Source organism: Venturia canescens, chromosome 3 (genome assembly GCF_019457755.1).
Source record: "Venturia canescens isolate UGA chromosome 3, ASM1945775v1, whole genome shotgun sequence".
Lineage (NCBI taxonomy): Eukaryota > Metazoa > Arthropoda > Insecta > Hymenoptera > Ichneumonidae > Venturia > Venturia canescens.
In genome coordinates, this window is record NC_057423.1 from 17,130,121 (window position 1) to 17,153,058 (window position 22,938).

Genomic DNA, 22,938 nt, shown 5'->3' on the forward strand with positions numbered 1-22,938 from the left:
AAGTGCGGTGCATCCGGACACCTCGCGACGGACTGCAAGAACAAACCGGTCTGTCCACTGTGCTCCGAGGCCGGGCACAGGGACGTGGCGCACCTCGCCGGAACCGGCAGGTGTGCCGTGTTTCGGGCCGCGCTGGAGGAGTGCAGGAAGCAGGCCGGAAGACGGACAGAGTGATTCAGGGAAACCTGAACCGAAGTAGGACCGCAGACATGCTCCTACCACAGATAGCAGACGAACACGACGCGGACATCCTGATCCTGTGTGAACCATACAGGAGAAGGACGACTCAGACGTACATTACGAACGAGACAGAGACCACAGCTATCTGGGTAAGGGGTGCCACCCAATCCCGAGTCTCTAACCGCGGTGTCGGGGACGATTACGTCTGGGCTAAAGTCGGCGCTGTCACTTACGTCAGCGTCTACTTGACACCCAACTGCACCGCGGCCGAGTTCGAGAGGAAGGTGGCACTACTAGAAGACGGTATCAGGGACCTGCCCGGGGACGTCGTCGTTGCGGGGGACCTCAACGCGAGGGCGATCGAGTGGGGAATGACGGAAACGAACAGACGTGGACGACTGCTGCTGGAGATGGCCGCAAGGCTGGACCTAGCAGTGGTCAATACGGGACATACGCCGACGTACAGACGACCAGGATTTGGAGACTCCATCCCGGACGTGACGCTGACGTCGGACGGTATCCTGTCACGGCTGAGGGGGTGGCGGGTGATCGAGGACTATACAGCCAGCGATCACCAGTACATCACCTTCGAAGTGGCAGGACGGACAGAAACGAGACGAACGAGAGCCCACCAGCCCCCGCGGTGGAACCTTGACAGACTGGACGGACGAAAATTTTCTGAGGAGTTGATGGCAGCACCAGCTCCGATGACGAAAATTCCCCCCGAGCTAACTGGCCGGCAAAGGGCGGAGAGACTGACAGACGAGACGGCCAAACTAATAGGCGGCTTGTGCAACAGCACAATGCCGAAACGACGACAGACACAGAAAAGACGACCACAATACTGGTGGACGGACGAGATCGCCGAATTGCGCAGGATTTGCCTGGCAAATCGGCGACGAGTGACGAGGGCTGGGGGCGGACCCGAAAGGGAAAACCTCCAGGCCATATACAAAACAGCACGGAAGACGCTGACGAAGGCAATACGGGACAGCAAGACGCGATGCTGGAGGAAGCTTTGCGAGGAGGTGAACGAGGATCCCTGGGGAACCGGTTACAAGATTGTGACCGGCAAACTAGGGGCCCGAGTTCCACCAGAACTCAAAGACGCCGAAACAGCAGGACGGATTGTTGACGGATTGTTTCCGACGCACCCGATACGGACGAACGCGACGGACGACGCTGACGTGCCGGCGCCCCCCGTCTTTGTCGCTGAGGAGCTCACCAGAGCAACGAAGGCGATGAAGAGTGGTAAGGCGCCGGGACCAGACGGAGTACCGGCTGAGATCCTCCGGCTCGTGGCTCGCCTACGGCCGGAGATACTTCTCGACCTGTACAACACGTGCTTGACGACAGGAACGTTCAGCGGTCGGTGGAAAGAGGCGAGGCTCGTCCTTATCCCGAAAGGTAGGGGCGACCCTAACACGCCCTCGGCCTACCGACCGTTGAGTTTACTTGACACGACAGGTAAACTCTACGAACAACTACTGAGACCGAGACTGACGGACGCGATGCAGGCCGGAGGGGGTCTCTCCGACCTGCAGTTCGGTTTCAGGAGGGGTCGATCGACGATTGGAGCAATCCAAAAGGTGGTTGACTCTTTCCTGGAACTGGACAGACACTGCCACGCAGCCCGACCTATCGTGCTGCTAGCGACACTGGACATCAGGAATGCTTTCAACTCGGCCAGGTGGGTGGATATCTTGGAGGCGCTGAAAAGCAACTTCGGGATCCCACCTTACTTGGCTCGGGTTGTGGAGGATTACCTGAAAAACAGACGTATAACGTACGAGACGATAGAAGGACAGGTAACGAGACAGGTCACCGCTGGGGTTGCCCAGGGGTCGATACTGGGACCTGACTTCTGGAATGGCTTATACGACAGCTTGCTTCGGCTGGAGATGCCGCTCGGAGTGATCCTCGTCGCCTACGCTGATGACGTAGCGGCGGTGATTACAGAGCGATCTCCGGAACTAGCACAGTTGAAGTTGAACCAGACCATGAGACGAGTTGGACGTTGGATGACAGACCACGGACTGCAACTCGCAACGGAAAAGACGGAACTGACGCTCCTTACGAGAAGACGCATACAGACGATACTGCCCATGAGAGTGGGAGCACACGAGACGGAGACCAAGGGGGAAGTCAAGTACCTTGGGGTAACCCTTGATACGAAGATGACCTTCTGGCCTCACATACAGAAGACGGCCCAAAGGGCGGCAGAGAGGATAGCATCCTTGAGCCGCCTGATGGCCAACACGACGGGACCGAGACCGGGGAAACGGCGACTGTTAATGGCGACAGCTCACTCGATCCTCCTGTACGGTGCGGAGATCTGGGCAGACTCCCTGCAGACAAAGAAGTACTGCAAGACGATGACGATGGTACAGCGACAAGGAGCGCTGCGAATCGCTTGCTCCTACCGGACAGTCTCTGCACAAGCTGTTCTGGTGGTGGCGGGCGTAATTCCCGTGGATCTCCTTGCGTTTGAGCGTAAGAGGGTCTACGGGAGCAGCGCGGACATAGGACGGAAGAACGCGGCAATTGCCGAGCGCGAAAGGACGATAGACACTTGGCAAGGACGGTGGACAAACGGGAACGATGGCAACTGGACGAGACGACTTATACGGGACCTGAGGCCGTGGCTCGGAAGGAAGTTCGGGGACGTGAATTTTTACGTTACCCAGCTCTTGACGGGGCACGGTTACTTCCGACGGTACCTCCACAGAATGAACAGAGTACGGACACCTGACTGTAAGTACTGTGGACATGAACGAGACGACGCGGAACACACGTTTTTCGTGTGTGACCGCTGGACGAGACAGAGACAAGAACTGGAAATAACAGTTGGCAGTATTACCCCGGAGAATATCGTCGGGGTAATGCTGCACAAACCTGAGTGGTGGTGCTTAGTCGCCACCTACACGGAAACGATACTGCGACGTAAGAACGCGGACGGCTGCTTGACGGATGACTGAGCAGACGGAGTGACGCGACGTGACGATAACGGTGGGACAGAACGGACGAACGAACACAGACAGAACCCCCAGTCAGAAGTAATATCAACATAGTCCCTGGCTGGGGGGAAGGACAACAAGGAGGTGGCGGTTTTAGTGGGTAGGCCTATTTTTTTGGGAGTCCCACATACCCATGTAGTCCGTAAGACTACATGGAATCCGTAAAAAGGATTTCCGCAACTCCTTGGTAAAAAAAAAAAAAAAAAAAAAAAAAAAAAAATAATTCACTTGGACTTTGTCCCTTTCGCTAATTCGCTGCGCGACTTAATTTCGAACCAGGGACTCCCACTCTAAATTCTCTGATTGGTGCGCTAACTTCCCCGCGTGAGTCCCAATTGGCCGAGTCGAGCTGTAGTGCCACTGCGCATGTGCCAAAATTTAATATAATTTAATAAAATGAATTTTGGATCGATTTTAACTCATTTTATGACTTTTTCCATTATTTTGTTTTATTTTCTATTAATTCTGTCCATAAGATTATTTTTATTTGATTTTATTCACTAATTTACCGAAAGTCACGTTCTTGCATGTGCCTGTTGAATGTAGGTCATCACGCATGCGCACTGTGCACGCTCAATCTCTTAATGAAAAGATTTCTTAAAAACTTAATTAATTTTGATCTGAAGTTTTCACCCAATTGTTCAAAATACGTTTCTCCAATGATCCGCATTAATTTTCTGAACAAGAAAAAGTTTAATTAATTGATATTCAATAAAATAAAGAATTTTACGAATCTAGGGAATTTTGGTGAAACGAAATTGGGTTGGCAGCAATGAGCACCTCGCTTCCCGAGCGCCGCTCCGCGAAGTGACAGGTTTCCAACATGGCCGCCGATGTAAACACTCGTGCGTGCCATGTCACATGATAAAACAAAATAAGGTGTTCGAGTCAATGTGTATTTCGCTTCAACGCCCCCCAGAATAAAAAGAAATTTTGAGACTCGAAATTGATTTTTGTTCCCAACAAAAAATACTAAATAAAAATGAAATTTGATTTGGGGATATAGGGACGATAAGGCGATGATCTTTTGAAGATGATGATGATTTGCAGGTTTGGCAGACTCGATGATCTCAATGTTTTTCAGCTTGGCTCTTGATGACAGCGGCGTTGTATTTTCAGCGGAGTTGATCAACCACGTTTATTTGTTCTTCCTCCAAGTCCAGGAATTGCAAGTGTTTCAGCTCAGCCTCGATTGGATCAAAAGGTTCTTGGAGTTTTTCTCCATTAATCAGATTTTGAATTTCTTGCGGTGTGGCGCACTTGATGTTATCTCAAAGCGAGAATGCATATTCCCCTTCTGTAGCGTATTCACGTTTAATGAGGCTTTCCCGCAGGTTGACGTAATATGGGGTGATAAAAAGATCGACCTCATGTCCATCTAGGGTTGGAAGATCCCTGAGGATGTTGATAATTGCCCTTTGATTAACTAGCCTTCGTTGATATCCCATCGATCCCCAATGTACGGTTTAATGTTGGTGATGTATGCCTTTGTACAGAAAGGTGGCACACTAGCATATTGATGTGGTAAATTATGAAATTCATAAATCGGATGCATGAGCGTCATCCCTCTGTCAATGAGCATCAAGGTAGCTTCTTCATCCTCGACGTTGGTCAATCTCCCACGACAGGCACGGTCACCATTTATAACAGCGTACATTCGATCTGTGTTTAGAGACACCCTTTGATCGTAACGTCCGTTGGCGAGGTCGATGAATAATTTTTCTTCGAAAATACGCAGCTCTTCAAATTTTGAAGGAGTCGTATACAAAAAGTTGGTTGGATTAAGAAATTCCAAAATTTTGATGTCATGAACGCCCTCCCAAGTCGCTGGCCATGGAGAAGGTGTTGGAACTCCCGGGATGACTGGATCGATTCTCATTTTTACGATGTTCAAGTTGATAATAGATAGAAGATGGTGAGAGCTGATAGCAAGTTTTGGCTTTAGGTGTTGCTCGTAGCTCGTCTCCATCTGGACTGCAAAATCGCTGCTCCGCTCGGCTGCTTGTATACCGCTCCGGCTTCCCCCACTCCTCGCTCGGTGGTGCTGCCATCTGGTGGCCCGTGATGAGTCGAGTCGTTGGTTTGGGGACAAGGGAAATTACATTTTTCTATCCCTCCCACTACTTTTTACAAATGCTGTCCTCTTCATTTTGCCATTTTTCTAATTTTTTCATCTTTCCCCCTTAAATGATTTCCCCTTGTTTGCTGTTTCCCCCCCTTAATTCTCGAGGTAAGTAAAAAATAAATTTCTTAGTTAAATAATATTTTTTTTTTTTTTAGGTTCAGGTGAAAATTTCAGGTTAGTATCGCTTTTTAAGTTTCATTTTTATCACTTATTTATAAAAATAATAATAATAATCTTTTTTTCATTTTCAGGTTGGGCAGCGAAAAGAAAAACACCGCAAATTTCGTGTGTAACAAAGATAGAAATAACAGTATTTATTCAGTAGTTTGTTCTCTTTCAACAATATTTGTTTGTTTGTCTTGTAGTAAGACAATGATTTTATTCGATTTATTAAAAATAATAACAATAATAAACTCAGTTATCAAAACAAAAATAAATGATTTTGTTGAAGAATGTTATCCGAAATCCTTATTCTTTTTTTTCTTGTACTAGGCAATGTTTTATCATTTGACGTTTTGCCGCCCTGTCTTGTTGACTAAAATCAATTTTACGCCCCGCAGCCTCATATTCGGCGAAGGAGCTAACAAAAACCCCACAATCATAATTGTTTGATTGCTTCAGGATATCTTTTTTTACCAGAATGGACCACTGGTTTGGATTGAACGAACTCTGTTTCTTCTTGGCTGCCTCCATTATGAGATATTCGAAAATAATTGTGGCATATTCTCGGTTATCGCCCATCAAACAATCAAAATATTTGATTTGTTTGTCCTTCAAATCGATCGAAGCAAGGCTCCAGTGGGCCCCTAGATGTAGAGGAATTAGCACAAGATCAAAATGGAAAATGTTAAACTTTCTGGTCCATCGTTGAACCGTCGAAAAATCCCCTGACAAGAGCCTTGAAAAAAAAAATGTGCCGAAAGCGAACGTTTTCGTATGTTTTTCTACGATGAGCTCTAGAAATATATTGATCACCTCATCGTTAAGCCATCTTTTTCCGTTTAACGTCATTAAATCTTTTTCTGCGATTTTATGCCCTTTTCATTCTTCCTGGCTTTTTATTTGATTCGTCCTCTTGTTTTCCTTTTTCGATACTCTCCTCTTTCCCCTTTTCTTCGATGTTTTCGTATTTCTTTCTTGTTTTAATATTCGTTTTTTTCTTAATTTCAATATTCTCTTCCGTCCCTTTGATTTCGTTGTCATCGTTTTTTCTCTTTTTCTTGATGTTTTCTTCTTGCTTTTTCTCTGTATTATTTTTTTTCCTTCGTCTCGATGTTCTCATCCTTTCTTTTCCTTTTCCGTTGTTCGTGTTCATCTTGTTTTTCATTTTCTTTGTCTTTCCAATGAAACTCTCCAATTGCCTACTCTATCCATTGTTTTCCATTTCTTGCAATTTCCTCTTTGTATCTTTGCCTCTCCAATTTATCGGTTTCTCTCTTCTTTCGTCTCCATTTCACCGTCGACACCGGCTTTTTAAAATCTTCTCCCTCTTTGATCGGCGAAAGTAATTTGGGTGGAATAAATTCTTCAATAATTTGGTCAATTTTTCTAAATTTATGAACTAATTGTTCAATTCGCTGCCGATTTGATCGTCGGCTTTCGGGAACATCGATGGGAATCAGCCGCCACTTAAAAACCTGTGTGCCTTTACTCTTAAGATGTCAGGGTTTGCGTTCCCATAGATTGCTTCAGGCTTTTGCCCTTTTTTGGCAATTTTTCTTGGATATCAAATTTTTCCACCTCCTTTATGCATTCGAATTTTTGTAATTCTTCCCAAATGCCATTTTCGCCGGTTTGCATACAGAAATGCACTTTGGCATGGGGATCAATCGTTTGAGTCGACGCATCCATATTTCACTATTAAATAATGTAATTTTTGTTCAAATCGTTACCAATTACTTAATTTAATGTTTTCTATATCTTTTTACGGCAAATTATTACCTTTTTTCGTTTATTTTCCGTTTTTTCCGTCCGAAAAATCGCTCCCGTTTGAAAAGACGCGTCGTTCGAAATTTTTCGTCCACAAGTATAAAAATTTTTCCTAGATGGGTGAACTTGTATGTAAATACGGAGATCGCTAGCCAATACTAGCGACAGTGGTGAACATGGGAACTACATTTTGTGATATTTTAACCAGACGAAATAAACTTCGTTTTTTCTTGTTTTTACCGATAATTTTGAGGAAATAAAAGTTTCTTTGGATAGAATACATTGTTTTGAGCGTAATTATCAAGAGACTCGGTAGAGTCTCGGGACAAGTACATTGACAGCCCTGTCGTCTGCTGGCCCGAGGCACTCGCCGAGACTATACTTTCTCTGAATAAAACGATTCGCGGTGGTGGGGGTAAAATTGGCATGTGATTTTCTTTAATAGCGAAGCTCATGAGTTATGTACGGCTTTGAAAATTGAACTTTAAGCTAATTAAGAAGTTCTCTGTCGAATGAGCCCAAAATCAGCATTCTCGGTGGCGTATTTGCTGAGAAAAAACTTTGCACGGGCTCAAGTTTATGCAAAAGTTACTGACACATCACGAGTTCGACGTATACGTATACGCGTTTTGACGTAGTTAGTGGTAGTAGAGTTGTGCTTCTACGCATTCTGATTGGCTCAACGATGTCGGCTCCTCCAGCTGCTAGGCCGACCGCGGGTGGAGCTCAAGAGTTAGAAAGGCCTAAAATAGCGAACAGGCATTCTGTATATCTATATATACGTTATACAGAATGGCTGTTCGCCATTTTAGGCCTTCTAACTTTTGAGTCTTACCCCTCAGACTCCGTGAATATTATCAAGAGACTCGGTAGAGTCTCGGGACAAGTACATTGACAGCCCTGTCGTCTGCTGGCCCGAGGCTCTCGCCGAGACTATACTTTCTCTGAATAAAACGATTCGCGGTGGTGGGGGTAAAATTGGCATGTGATTTTCTTTAATTGCGAAGCCTATGAGTTATTTACGACTTTGAAAATTGAACTTTCAGCTAATTGAGAAATTCTCTATCGAATGAGCCCAAAAACAGCATTATTGGTGGCGTAATTGCTGAGAAAAAACTTTGCACGGGCTCAAGATTATGCAAAAGTTACCAACACATTCAAAAATTTATGTGTCTGTATATTATAGTATAACACCATCAAAGGCACTTTGATGCTATCGAGTTTCTGATTGGTTGGATCTGACGACATCCATTTTTAGACGTTGTGATTGGTTGTTGAAATTAGTTGTTGATGATTGGAAATCTGACGTCAACTTCATAACGTAGCACACGGCGCAGCACAGCTGGTAACAGCAGTCATAAATTCGATCGATATATATATATATATATATATGTACAAACCATGTGTCAGTTTTTGATCGCATGAACAGAGTTTCGACATTACGAAGTGCGTGCGGGATAAATAAAAAAATAATTTTCGTCATCTAAAGAAGTGCATATTACTATTTATTTTGTTAAAATTTGTGATATATTAAACCGGTATCAAAGCGGCCGCGTAAATGTAGTCTGTGATGTGTGTGTGAAAAAGAATATAAAAAATGCGCCATGCATATGTCAACGAAACTTTTCAAGATTTCATTATTTCGTTCGATTGGAAATAAGTGTTGACTGAAATAATCCTTCAATTAAACCAGATTGCGAGAAATATTGTCCAGTGCGCATATATCGTCGATGGCGTGGTTATATATCATGTGTAAATAGGTTATACATACGAATAAATAGAACAAAAACACACGGAACTGTTAGAAAGATATTAGAAACTTTACTTGAATAAATGTTTTCTAATTTATTTCTTGTGTCATCATTACTTTTAAACATCTTCATATTTTGCCTGATATTCAGTTTGGCTCTGCCCTCTCCGATCCTTGTTTTCACCCCATCAGTTTGCAGAGGATCGATACATATTATTAATTCGTTCCCTAATATGTGTCCTATGATTTTCTACTCCTTCTTCATGATGATTGTGGTAACATGATTCGAGAGGTTTCTAACCATAATCTTGAATTGCACATTTTGTAAATCAGATTTTCAAAAAAATTTCTGGTCTTGGTATAAGTATAGTTATTCTTTTTCTACTTGGTCTGTCGAGTGATAAATTTGGAAACTTGTTCCAGAAAGCCTTTGGAGACTTTTTTTCTGATGATATGAAAAGTCGTATCTTCGGAATGCAGTGGGTAAACACAAATTTTGACAATAGAACTTATGAAATGACATGTGTGTTGAGTATTCCCACTTTGCAAACTGCAAATGTGGAATTAATAGTGAAAAGATTCATTATGATAAGTCTGCAGTTGCTCAGTTTTGGATACGATCAAATATCATGCCTGCCAACATCTATGGAAATATACAGAATTTCTGAATGCAATGTGCGCTATGTCATTTTAATGCAACATCATGACTTTTGACAACTTTTCATTATAATGCTGTAGATTCGGATCATTGAAATACAGCGAAAATCTGCAAACTATACAATTTATATACTGTGCCATTCATTTTACATTTTGACTCTAACCGTAACATATATATGAAGTAAAAAATTGATTATAAAAGTCTTCAGTTGCTCATTCATCGATAGATTTGAAATTGCTGTCTTCGAAGCTCATTGCGCAGATACATTGAACCACAGCAGATACCTGCGAACTCTGAAATTTCTGTGGATAAATATATATGCTACGGATCACCCCTTATCTTTGATTATGGTAATATGTAATGGAACTTGGTTCAGCAAGTTTTAAGGTGTTTCTTTTCAAATACACTCAGCAAAAAAATTAAAGGAACAGTAGGATTTCTAACTTTTTTGAGTGATTTTTGAAGAGCTGTAACTTGGTGAAAAATAGTCGAATCGTAAAAAACCAAGAAGCATTTCGAAGCTTGTAACGTCTAGTTTGAAATTCTTATCAGTTATTTTTTTCTCAAACATCACGCTAAGTGTGACCCTCAGAAATAGCCCAAGGCGAAATTCCTCAAAATTTTTGCCTTTTTCAAAAGCGTGCACGAGCTCAAGAAATTTTTTCGCTGCTTTGTCAATATTGGATTCATCTAGCCTGATTCTTCAGCTTCAAAACGATCGGTTTTGAACCTCTGTACGACCATTTGTCGTTGAGATATTGGCGTTTGAAAAAAAAAGGAGCTCTTTTCGTTGATCATCAATATCTCATGAACTAATGATCCCACAGCAAGCTGAACCTGAGTTCCGTAAACGGTAGGAAACGCTCTCGAAGAACGTTCAATAACTTAGTGGAAGATAATTTTTTTTCTAATCGCATTGTTCATCTGAAAAAGTACAAAAAAACCGCTTTTTTCTTTAGTTTGGGAAATCCACGTCAACTTTGGAAATATTGCGAAAATGACTCATGTTTCCAGGTTTTTTTTTAGTTCAATACATGCCTAAAAACCCCTCAAAATTTAAAATTGATCGGTTGAACCGTAATTGTTGACCGAAGCATCAAAGTTTTATTGAAAATTAAAGGAACACTTTTGTTGTTCCTTAAATGGCAAATAATGCTGATTAAAGTCGAAAAATGACTATTCCGTTATTTTTCTACACAATTTCGCAACAAGTACGCTTTAAATCCTGGAAAAAGAGAAAAATTTGAAATTTTATTTTTCTTTTTGTCAAAATTCGATTTTTTTCAGATTTGAACAAAACTTGAGTTATTTTTCGTCTTCTTCTCTTCTTCTTCATTTGAATGTTAGAAAAAAAATTCTAAGTGTCAAAAACATTTTTTTTTTCACCTTTTACTTTCAAAACGTGTAAATTTTTTTTCGAAATCAGTATTTCTTTAGTGTTGTCGTCACTTCTTCGTTTGAATACCATAATTGATGGAGTTGAAAGTGATTGCATTAAATAAGATTGACCACCCCACGTTCATGCATTTTTTTACACGCATCGTCATTGGATTTATCACTCACATTTTTTACGCTCCTCAGCAATTTAAGAACCAGATTCGTTTAAAGACCTCGCATTTTTCGGTTGAAAAAGGGCTGCCCTGATTTTTCGAATTTTTTTTCTTACTCAATCATGCCGAGACGGCATTTGTCGGAGGTTGAAGTTGCTCGGCTGGTCACTCTTATTGAGGAGGGTCACTCATACCGAGTGGTGGGTGACATGATGGGCGTTTCGGCTTCTGTCGTGTTTCGTGCCTACAATCGGTATCAGGAAACCGCCTTGCACAGTCGGCGACCAGGACAAGGTCGGCACCGTATAACCACTCCTCGGAACGATCGAGCAATAATTCGGCGTGTTCGGCAAGAACCGTTTATCGTTCCTAACGTCATTGCTCGTGACTATCCCAACCAACAACAACAACAACAACAACAACAACAACAGCAACAACAAGAAGGACGACGACGACAACAGCAACGGCACATCTCGGCCCAAACGATTAGAAATCGTCTTCGGGAAGCCGGAATAAGAGCCAGGCGTCCTGTTCGTGTGCCGATGTTGACCGCCAGACATCGTCGAGCTCGTCTCGAGTATGCCCAACAACATCTCCACTGGGGCATGAGACAATGGAACCATGTTTTATTCACAGACGAGTCTCGGTTTTGTCTATACGGTGACGACAGACGGCCACGAGTTTATCGGCGTCAAGCAGAACGCTTTTTGCGAAACTACGTTCGCCCGATTGTTGCGTTCAACGGAGGATCGGTAATGGTATGGGCAGGAATATCTCGGTATTCGCGAACTCCTCTCATAATCGTCCGCGAAAATCTGAACGCCAGACGCTATATTGATCAGATTCTGCGACCCATTGTATTGCCCCTCAGACTACGTTCACGAAGATTCATTTTGATGCAGGATAATGCTCGTCCTCACACAGCGATTGTCACAAGACGTTTTCTTGAGGGTCATGACATCACTGTTTTGAGGCATCCAGCAGTGAGCCCCGATTTGAATCCGATTGAACATGTCTGGGATATCATGGGTCGTCGTTTGCGACGGGAGTACCCCAATTTGCTGAACTTAGCTGAGTTAGAGCAAGCTCTTGTGCGAATTTGGAGGACTATTCCTCAAGCGGTGATAAGAAGATGCATCAATATGACGGACAGATTGAACGCCGTAATCCAGGGCCGTGGTGGACATACGCGTTTTTGAACGCACACTAACACACGCACGCACAGATCTTACAGAAAGACGGACAGGCGGATAGACGGATAGATGGACAGATGGACAGGTGGACAGGTATAAAATCATACAGACGTACAGACGTACAGACGTACAGACAGACAGACGAGAAGCGTAAATCCGACCATGCAACCTCCACGGGGTACGCTTTGGGTAATGCTAGTGCTGGCGGTGAAAAATTGCGTGAAAACGATTTTTTTGACAATTAAAAAAAAATTCAAGAATTTGAAACATCGTTCATGAATAAGTGGAAGCAAAAGAACGCAATTTTTGTTGAAATCTGAAAAAAAAAGATTTAGAATTTTGAAAAACAGAAGAAAAATAAAATTTCAAATTTTTCTCTTTTTCCAGGATTTAAAGCGTACTTGTTGCGAAATTGTGTAGAAAAATAACGGAATAGTCATTTTTCCACTTTAATCATCATTATTTGCCATTTAAGGAACAACAAAAGTGTTCCTTTAATTTTCAATAAAACTTTGATGCTTCGGTCAACAATTACGGTTCAACCGATCAATTTTAAATTTTGAGGGGTTTTTAGGCATGTATTGAACTAAAAAAAAACCTCGAAACATGAGTCATTTTCGCAATATTTCCAAAGTTGACGTGGATTTCCCAAACTAAAGAAAAAAGCGGTTTTTTTGTACTTTTTCAGATGAACAATGCGATTAGAAAAAAAATTATCTTCCACTAAGTTATTGAACGTTCTTCGAGAGCGTTTCCTACCGTTCACGGAACTCAGGTTCAGCTTGCTGTGGGATCATTAGTTCATGAGATATTGATGATCAACGAAAAGAGCTCCTTTTTTTTTCAAACGCCAATATCTCAACGACAAATGGTCGTACAGAGGTTCAAAACCGATCGTTTTGAAGCTGAAGAATCAGGCTAGATAAATCCAATATTGACAAAGCAGCGAAAAAATTTCTTGAGCTCGTGCACGCTTTTGAAAAAGGCAAAAATTTTGAGGAATTTCGCCTTGGGCTATTTCTGAGGGTCACACTTAGCGTGATATTTGAGAAAAAAATAACTGATAAGAATTTCAAACTAGACGTTACAAGCTTTGAAATGCTTCTTGGTTTTTTACGATTCGACTATTTTTCACCAAGTTACAGCTCTTCAAAAATCACTCAAAAAAGTTAGAAATCCTACTGTTCCTTTAATTTTTTTGCTGAGTGTAGTATTGAAAATGTATTACTGTGGTATGGAGCGAAAACCTTCAAACTTTCATATTTTTGTGGCGCAGCATGTGTGCCAATACTGTGGTATGGAGCGAATACCTGCAAACTTTCATATGTTTGTGTCGCAGCATGTGTGCCCATCATTTAAATTTTTTACTCCAACCGTAACATATAATTTCAAAAATTCATCCCAAAAGTCTTCAGCTTTACTAATTAACTTAATTTTCCTTTTTCTAAATTCTATGCTGAATTTCTGAATTTCTAAATTTATTTCTAAATTATCCTGAAATTAAATTGTTTACCTCCACAACCAATGCAGGTACCTTAAACGTCTTTGAATTCCGTTGCTCTGTTGAATTAAGTACGCTCAGTTTTTTTTGCTTCTTTGAGTTCTAACATAATATATGTTTTCAGGTGTCTTTTTTCGGCAACTATCAAACTGTAGATAATTGGATCGCAGCGGCCACTTGCAAACTTTGGAAATATATTTCATCGGGGGCATGTTTTGGATGACACAAAAACGTCTAGATTCAGAATGCAAAAGCGACATTTAAAAATGGCCAATTCTGTTGGATTTGTTGTGTCTTGAATTTGATCTGTCTTTCCTTTTCTCCTTTCTTTTTTCTAACGTTATAAGCCGGAAATCACATCTCAGCCCGCAACACGCATTGCTACATGCTCTTGAGTTTCCAATGGACAAAACATATTAGAAGACAAGGAGAAAAAGCGCCAAAGTCTAAGAACAGACCTGTGACGAAATATTTCCAGTAAAATTTTGACGCAAAATAGGCCCTTTTTCGTGAAAACCAGCGTTATAAGCCGAAAATCATATCCCGGCCTCCAACCCGCTTGCGACCGTGCGCTTGGGTTTCTTATTGACAAAACATATCAAAGTACAAAGAAAAAAATTGCCAAAGTCCAAGGACAGACCTGTGACGAAATATTTTCAGTACTATTTTGACGAAAAATAGGTCTTTTTTCGTGAAAACCAACGTTATAAGACGAAAATCATAAATAATCCATAGAAATTCAAACTAAAATCCTATAGTCAACTGAAAATAAATAAGGAACTTTTGAGAAAAAAGACGTGATATCAAACCATAAACTTCCCGTACGAAAAAAAAGGTTGGGACAAGTACATTGATGGTCCCTCGTTTGCTGATAATTCTATCCATAAAAAAAACTTTAAAAAAATTTTTTTTTAAATTGTAAAAAAAATTATTTTATAAAAAAAAATACAGAACAATTCGAAAAAAATTTCACAAATCTTGAAAAAACATTATATTAAAACAAAAACTAATCTGTATCTATTTTTTAAAGTGTCAAAAGAATCAAATAACAAGTAAAAAAAAAAAAACCGAAAAATCGCGCTTGAAATCATTTTGGAAACCGATGCCTCATTCTTTTTATTAGATTCGAACAGCTAAATCAACTAAAAAAAATTCCATCTAATTTACGTGTGGCATTGAAATTTATTATATTAATTCGAGGCCAAGTATTTTCTAATGAATTGAAACGAAACTCTGTGATCTAAAGGTCGCGGACAAAACATCGCGGCAAACACGCTCATCGTTGTTGGCAGGTGGCGGCCATCTTAGGCCGGTATGCTTGGGCCCGAGTGGGGCAACCGGCACCGCTCTGAACTTCGCCGCGCTATATTTTTCTGAAATTAATTCTTTTTGCATTTTGTTATTTTAGGTCGCCTAAGCGCGTAATTACGATTAAAATTATCAGAAAAATAACACGAAGTTAAGAAAAATGATCACGAGTCAAATTGATAATATAAATTGGTGTTGATTTTTTTTCGATTTTTCCCTTTCCATTGGTCTTTGTTGCAAGTAAATCCGTCCAGTCGATCCTGAGATATGTAACGTTAGTGATTTAAAATCCATCATTTCGGGAACTTTGAATTCTTAGAGACAGACGGGCGTAAGTTAAGCATGTTTACGTTTGGACTTACGTCCTTTGCACGATTTCTTACGTTTTGTCACACTCTACGTCACGCACTACGCTGAACGCGGCTACCCCCTCTCCTTCTGCGTCGCCGAGCGAGAGAGACAGAGAATGGGCGCACAGCGGGGGCAATACCAGCTCCTGGTTTGCGCATAAAATATGTATATAATTATATAATATATATTTTATTTATTAATATTAATTAATAATAAAATATTATTATAATAAATATTTTATTATAATTAATATATAATATAATATATATATTATATTATACAATATATAATATAAAATGATAATCAAATTGATAATATAAATAAAGAGACGCGGTAGCGGCTCGACGCCAAGTATTAAAAGGAAAAACTGCAGCGCAAAAAAGAAAAGCCAGCGCGAGCCCTGCCGCTACTCTTATATACGCGAATATGCCGGTTTTATGACGTCACAGAATTTTCAAATGGCTCTCATAAACAAACCATTTTATGAAAGAACATGAAAATTGGTGTTGATTTTTTTTCGATTTTTCCCTTTCCATTGGTCTTTGTTGCAAGTAAATCCGTCCAGTCGATCCTGAGATATGTAACGTTAGTGATTTAAAATCCATCATTTCGGGAACTTTGAATTCTTAGAGACAGACGGGCGTAAGTTAAGCATGTTTACGTTTGGACTTACGTCCTTTGCACGATTTCTTACGTTTTGTCACACTCTACGTCACGCACTACGCTGAACGCGGCTACCCCCTCTCCTTCTGCGTCGCCGAGCGAGAGAGACAGAGAATGGGCGCACAGCGGGGGCAATACCAGCTCCTGGTTTGCGCATAAAATATGTATATAATTATATAATATATATTTTATTTATTAATATTAATTAATAATAAAATATTATTATAATAAATATTTTATTATAATTAATATATAATATAATATATATATTATATTATACAATATATAATATAAAATGATAATAATATAATAAAATAAAAAAATTAAATAATACGAATAACATTTAATAATAAATAATAAAAATGAAAAAAAATATAAAATTCTGGTCGACGCCGCTGGATTTTTCGAGGATGTCTAGGGCGATAGCTCATGGGTTTTGGAGGACTAGGTTTAGGTACATTCTATCGCGATTTTCGATTTCTAGGTGAACGACCCCATAGTTTTTTATGTCCAGATATATTCCTCCATGGCTTTCGTCGTCTAGGTATGTTTTTTCATGGTTTTCGAGGTCTAGGTCGACGGCTCCTTAGTTTTCGATGTCCAAGTATGTTTCTTCATGGTTTTCATGGTTTCGGATAATTCCTCCATGGATTTCGATGTCTAGGTATATTCCTCCATGGTTTCTGATGTGCGAGTGTATTTCTCCATAGTTTTTCATGCCCACGTGTATTTCTCTATAGTTCTTGATGTCTAGGTATATTCCTCCATGGTTTTTGCGATCGAGGTTGACGGCTCCACAGGATTCGATGTCCAGGTATGTTTCTCCATGGTTTTCGTGGTCTAAGTATGTCTCTTCATGGTTTTCACGGTCGAGGTCGACGGTTCCACAGTCTTCAATGTCTAGGTATGTTTCTCCATGATTTTCGTGGTCTAGGATAATTTCTCCATGGGTTTTGATGTCTAGGTATATTCCTTCATGGTTTTCAAGGTCTAGACGTGTTCCTTCATGGTTTTCGTGGTCCAGGTATATTCCTCCATGGTTTTCGATGTATGGATATGTTTCCCATGGTTTTCGTGGTCTAGGTACATTCCTCCATGGTTTTCGTGGTCTAGGTAGATTCCTCCATGGTTTTCGTGGTCTAGGTATGTTTCTTCATGGCTTTCGCAGTCGAGGTCGACGGCTCCACAGTTTTCGATGTCCAGGTATGTTTTTCTCGGGTTTTCGTGGTCTAGTATAATTCCTCCATGGGTTTCGATGTCTAGGTATATTCCTCCATGTTTTTCAATGTCTAGGCATGTTTCTTCATGGTTTTCGTGGTCTAGGATAATTCCTTCATGGTTTTCGATGTCTGGATATGTTCCTACATGGTTTTCGTGGTCCAGGTATATTCCTCCATGTTTTTCGTCGTCCAGGTATATTCCTCCATGGTTTTCAATGTCTAGGCATGTTTCATCATGGTTTTCGTGGTTCAGGTATATTCCTCCATGGTTTTCGATGGCTGGATATGTTTCTCCATGGTTTTCGTGGTCTAGGTAGATTCCTCCATGGTTTTCGATGTCTACGTGGACAGCTCCATACTTTTCATTTGCTGGGTATACTTCTCCTTGGCTTTCGTCGTCTAAGTATGTTTCTACATAGTTTTCTATGTCCAGGTGTATTATTCCATGATTTTTAATGTCTAGATATGTCCCTCCATGGTTTTCGTTTTTTTTCATGGTTTTCGTGGGCGAGGTCGACGGCTCCATAGTTATCGATGTCTGGGTATGTTTCTCCATGGTTTTCGTGGTCTAAGTTGATGGTTCCACAGTTTTCGATGGCTAGGTCTGAGTTTACATAGTTTTTGTTCTCTAGGTATATTTCTTCATCATTTCCGTGATCTAGGTCGATGACTCCATACTTTTCGATGTCTAGGTATGTGTCTCCATATTTCTCAATGTCTAGGTATATTCCTCCATGGTTTCGGATGTCCAGGTATATTTCTTCATAGTTTTCTTCTAGGTATGTTCCTTCATGGTTTTCGTGGTCCAGGTATATTCCGTCATGGCTTTTGATGCTAGGTCAACAATTCCATAGTTTTCGATGTTTGGTTATGGTTCTCCATGGTTTTCATGGTCTAGGTCGACGGCTCCATTGTTTTCGATGTCTACGTCGACAGCTCCATGGTTTTCAATGGCTAGGTATATTTTCTATGGCTTTCGTCGTCCTGGTATGTTTTTTCATGCTTTTCGAGGTCTAGATCAACGGCTCCGTAGTTTTCAATGTCCAGGTATGTTTTCCCATTGTTTTCGTGGACTAGGTTGACGACTTCATAGTTTTCACTATCCCGGTCGATAGCTCCATAGTTTCCGATGTTGAGGTGAATTTGTCCATGGTTCCCGATATGAAAGTCAACGGCTCCATAGTTTCCGATAGTGTGGTGAGTTTTTCTAAGGTTTTCGATATCTAGGTCGTCGGCTCTATAGTTTTCGATGTCTAGTTTAGCGACTATAGGGTTTTCGATGTCTAGGTGGATGCCTTCGTATTTTTCAATATATATTCGACAATTTTATTTTTCCCGATATTTAGGTAAACGGTGCAATGGTTTACGATATATTTCCTCATAGTTATCGATATCTAGATCTGTGATTTAATAGTTTACATTGACGAGGCAGGTTCAGACGTTACAAAAGACCATGAAAAAATATCACTGGACACCAATAACCATAAAGCTGTGGCCTTAGACATGGAATACCATGGAAACATCTCCTTGGACATTGCAAACCATTGACAGTATCGACATCAACATGGAATCCATGAATGAGAAGAAGAAGTTAGTTTCAAAAATCATTATTCCAAGTAAACAAGTGGAGCTTTTCAAAAAAAGGAATAGAAAATGAAAATATCATCCCATTGCATAGGAATTTTCCAATCTTTCAATGGAAAGTTCGATTTGCTGAATGTATAATCAAAATCGACACCATTATTGCTTGTAAAAGGTTTCAACTCGCATGAACATAACCGCACAGTTTTCGTCCGTTTACATAGAAAAATTGGCTGCGTCGATTGCTTTTGCCACATAGAGAAAAGCACTCAACTTGAAACAAATCGTTTTAAAAATTTTCGTCGAAGACGAGGAATGTATTTTTTTTCTTAAGTAAATATTATCATGCCTCTAAAAAATAAGCTAAATCAGAAAAAAAAATAATTGACCAAGTAAAAAAAGAACGCCAATTATTAAAAGGTCGCGACCGTAGTTTCCAATAATTTTCTATATTTGCATTATCAATAAAAAACTTCAAAATATAAAAAAAAATGATATCGTTTCCTGAAGTTGACAAATACAGTGAATGAAATACGATTCCTGTATAGTTGTCACGCCTCGCAAAACGAAGTGAAATCAGTAAATATTAAAACTTCAAAAAGTAAAAAAGGCACGCCAAGTATTAAAAGGTCGTGACCGTCGTTTTAAATGATTTTCTATATTTGCATTGTCAATAAATAAATTTAAAAAAATGTTTAACTGTGAAAAAATATGAGATCTATTGTAACATATACAGTGAATGGATTACGTTTCCTGTAGGAATTCTGAATTTTGGAAATAAAAAAAGATGAGATCATTTTCTAACGTAGCCAAGTACAGTGAATGAATTAAGGTTCTTTTGGAATTCATTCGTGTACACTTTTAGCCCTAATCCCTCACTTATTCAGAAAAATTTTCCAGCACACGTCACAGAGCAACAAAGGTTTCTCGAATGATTCTGCAATTATTAAGAGATTATCATCTGTTTTTATGCTAGCTCGGGTTATAAACTTAAAACAGTTTACGCGTACAAGTGCATGCATTGTATCTATACGATGTACTGCACAAATTCATTTTCAACATTACACACAAGCTTGGCGTGCATGGTTTTCAATCGGAAGCTCGGGAAGAGACAATTGTTCAAATTTACTATGAAAACAATAATTAATTAGAATTGTATGAACGATTATGAAAAAAACCGATTCCCCAATAAAATAAGAGAGGCCCTGTTATATAATGATTTGGTAAACAATACTACAGATGGGTGAAATTTGTGGATAAAATTGAACAATTAAACGAACGGATAAAGAAATGAAATCAATCAATCCCTTTATATGCCTTTATCTTGTACGGATAGATACGGCCATTCTTTCATGCCCATACGCATTTTAATTTATCCACGCGTCGCTTTCACTCGTTTGTCCGTACACTCATTTTTTTACCAAACGGGCAGATGATTGGATGAATTACACAAGTACTGAAATGGATGAACAAAGAAGTAAGCTGTGTAAACATTGATTTGAGAAAAGAAAACGCGTTGAATATGAAACATTTGGAGTAATGAATTTATCAGTCGAACTAGTCAAGAATAGATATTTTTCTTTGTGTACACAGCGCGGGATCTCACGTCGAACTACTTAATAAAATAGTTGGATGGAAAAGGGATGGCAAATTAAAAAACAATTACATGAGAGGATCATCAAGTTTTCTTCAAATATATGGACGGATGAGGCATTCCTTCGCCGAGCTTCCGATTGAAAACCATGCACGCCAAGCTTGTGTGTAATATTGAAAATGAATTTGTGCAGTACATCGTATAGATACAATGCATGCACTTGTACGCGTAAACTGTTTTAAGTTTATAACCCGAGCTAGCATAAAAACAGATGATAATCTCTTAATAATTGCAGAATCATTCGAGAAACCTTTGTTGCTCTGTGACGTTTGCTGGAAAATTTTTCTGAATAAGTGAGGGATTAGGGCTAAAAGTGTACACGAATGAATTCCACAAGAACCTTAATTCATTCACTGTACTTGGCTACTTTAGAAAATGATCTCATTTTTTTTTATTTCCAAAATTCAGAATTCCTACAGGAAACGTAATCCATTCACTGTATATGTTACAATAGATCTCATATTTTTTCACAGTTAAACATTTTTTTAAGTTTATTTATTGACAATGCGAATATAGAATCTAATTACAAATGAAAAATGTAAAAATCGACTGCGACGCATGCACGAGCAGAGCGTTAATGGGCTATAGGACGCGTACGTGACTTTTAGCGATTGAAATTACTCGAATCATATTAAACGATCATATTAAACGAATGCCAAATTAAAGGAGAAATTTAATAATAACTGTTTAAATTGAAGCTTTTATTGTTAATAAGCACACACAAAGCTGAAAACATTAAAAAGCGGTAGTCCGCGCATCGTATGTTAGCCCGCTCCACCAACGGGCGAGCGCGAATCATGGCAACGGGTCAATCAGAGAAAGCGTTAGAAATAGATGCGCAGAACTGATCTAAAACAGAGATTGTCGGCGCTCGAGAATTTTATGGTGGGGAACTGGATATAAGAAGCGCTGCGCGACTCATTCGGGAGACAGTTCTCCCTGTCTAAAGGATCAACTCGGACCTCTTTCAGTACATCTCTATTTCGGCCTCGACGATAATAAACTTATCCTAGAAATTTTCTGGGGTTCCCGTTGCGCGGACTCTCGGATTGATTCGGCGACGTCTCGATCCCATAGCTCATGGGCGGTGAATTGCCTATTTCCTTGGATGCCTGGATTCTCAGAGCGATTCGGCGACGTCTCGATCCCATAATCCAGGGTCCGCACCGAACCTTAAAAATTTTCGGCTTTCGTTGCACGGAGTTCTCGGATCGATTCGGTGACGCCTCGATCCCATAACACGTGAACGGGAGGTTACCTCTACCCTGTGGATGCTCGGACTTTCGGAAAGATTCGGCGACGTTTGGATCCCATAGCCCGCGGTCTACATCCTGCCATTTTCATTTTTTTTCCTTTCTTATTGTTTGAGGAGGATTAAAATTTATCCAATTATTAAAAATTAAATTCTCATTTGAAAAATATTGTCCGAAGTGGTCCAGGCAGGGAGATCTAATCCAATTTAGAAAAATTATAATCCAAGAGGTGATAGATAGCGTTAGAATTTATATTGAATCAAAAACGAATATAACTATTAGTAGATATACTAGGCCGATTCTGGACCACTTTTTCTCTAATGCGCATGCGAAGAAAATTCCATTGCGCAGGTGCTACTGCGCATATTCTAGAAGGTTCCATGGGAGGAGGGGAGGGTACTGCGCATGTTCTAGAAGGTTCCACGGGAGGAGGGGGGGGGGGATCAGTGACGTCATAACTGCGCAGTGACCTTGTTTGCGTCGGGGAATTACGGTGACGTCATAACTGCGCAGTGACCTTGTTGCGTCGGGGAATTCCGGTGACGTCATAACTGCGTAGTGATCTTGCGTGAAATCTGATTGATGACGTCATCTCGATTTCATCTCAAGAGTTCCGATTCTAAAATTCTGGAAAAATGTGTGTCAGAGTGGGGATGTATTCTATAAAAGGAGATTTTTTCCCTTGTCGTCACTTTATGCTGAACACTTGACCATTTCGGTACCGTGAAAAACAAGCTGAGCAATGGAAGCCATTTTGGATTTGCAAGGTTTTAAGATGCCTATCAATAAATTCGTATTGAAAGAGCTGGCAGTTATTAAAATTTATCCCAGTGCGGAAGCTTATGAGGAGTTTGGATGCCTTTTAGTTAAGCCTCCATGTGAATGGGATAGTTTACCAGCCAAGTATAAGTCAGAATAAGTGGTGTGAACGCAACCATCATGGTATCCCATGGAATACCGGTGATATTCCTTATAATGAAGTGAAAAACGTATTTGTCATTATTT

At 40.4% G+C, this 22,938-nt stretch overlaps 1 protein-coding gene across 1 annotated transcript; it reads left to right on the top strand.

Moving 5' to 3' along the window:
- The first annotated feature begins 209 nt into the window (after positions 1-209).
- On the top strand, positions 210-12,408 carry LOC122408071 (uncharacterized). The gene is made up of 4 exons (XM_043414617.1): positions 210-696; positions 1,279-2,339; positions 11,846-11,961; positions 12,081-12,408. The coding sequence occupies exons 1-4, from the start codon at positions 210-212 to the stop codon at positions 12,406-12,408; spliced, it is 1,992 nt and encodes a 663-aa protein (XP_043270552.1).
- The last annotated feature ends 10,530 nt before the right edge of the window (positions 12,409-22,938 follow it).

What these genes read in the sequence shown, in the direction of transcription:
- LOC122408071 (XM_043414617.1), top strand. Translation starts at nt 210, where the DNA reads ATGCTCCTACCACAGATAGCAGACGAACACGACGCGGACATCCTGATC. An exon ending in CGTGACGCTGACGTCGGACG is followed by an intron (nt 697 to 1,278) that starts GTATCCTGTCAC and finishes GAGTTCCACCAG; the next exon opens with AACTCAAAGACGCCGAAACA. An exon ending in GGGAAGTCAAGTACCTTGGG is followed by an intron (nt 2,340 to 11,845) that starts GTAACCCTTGAT and finishes TTTTATTCACAG; the next exon opens with ACGAGTCTCGGTTTTGTCTA.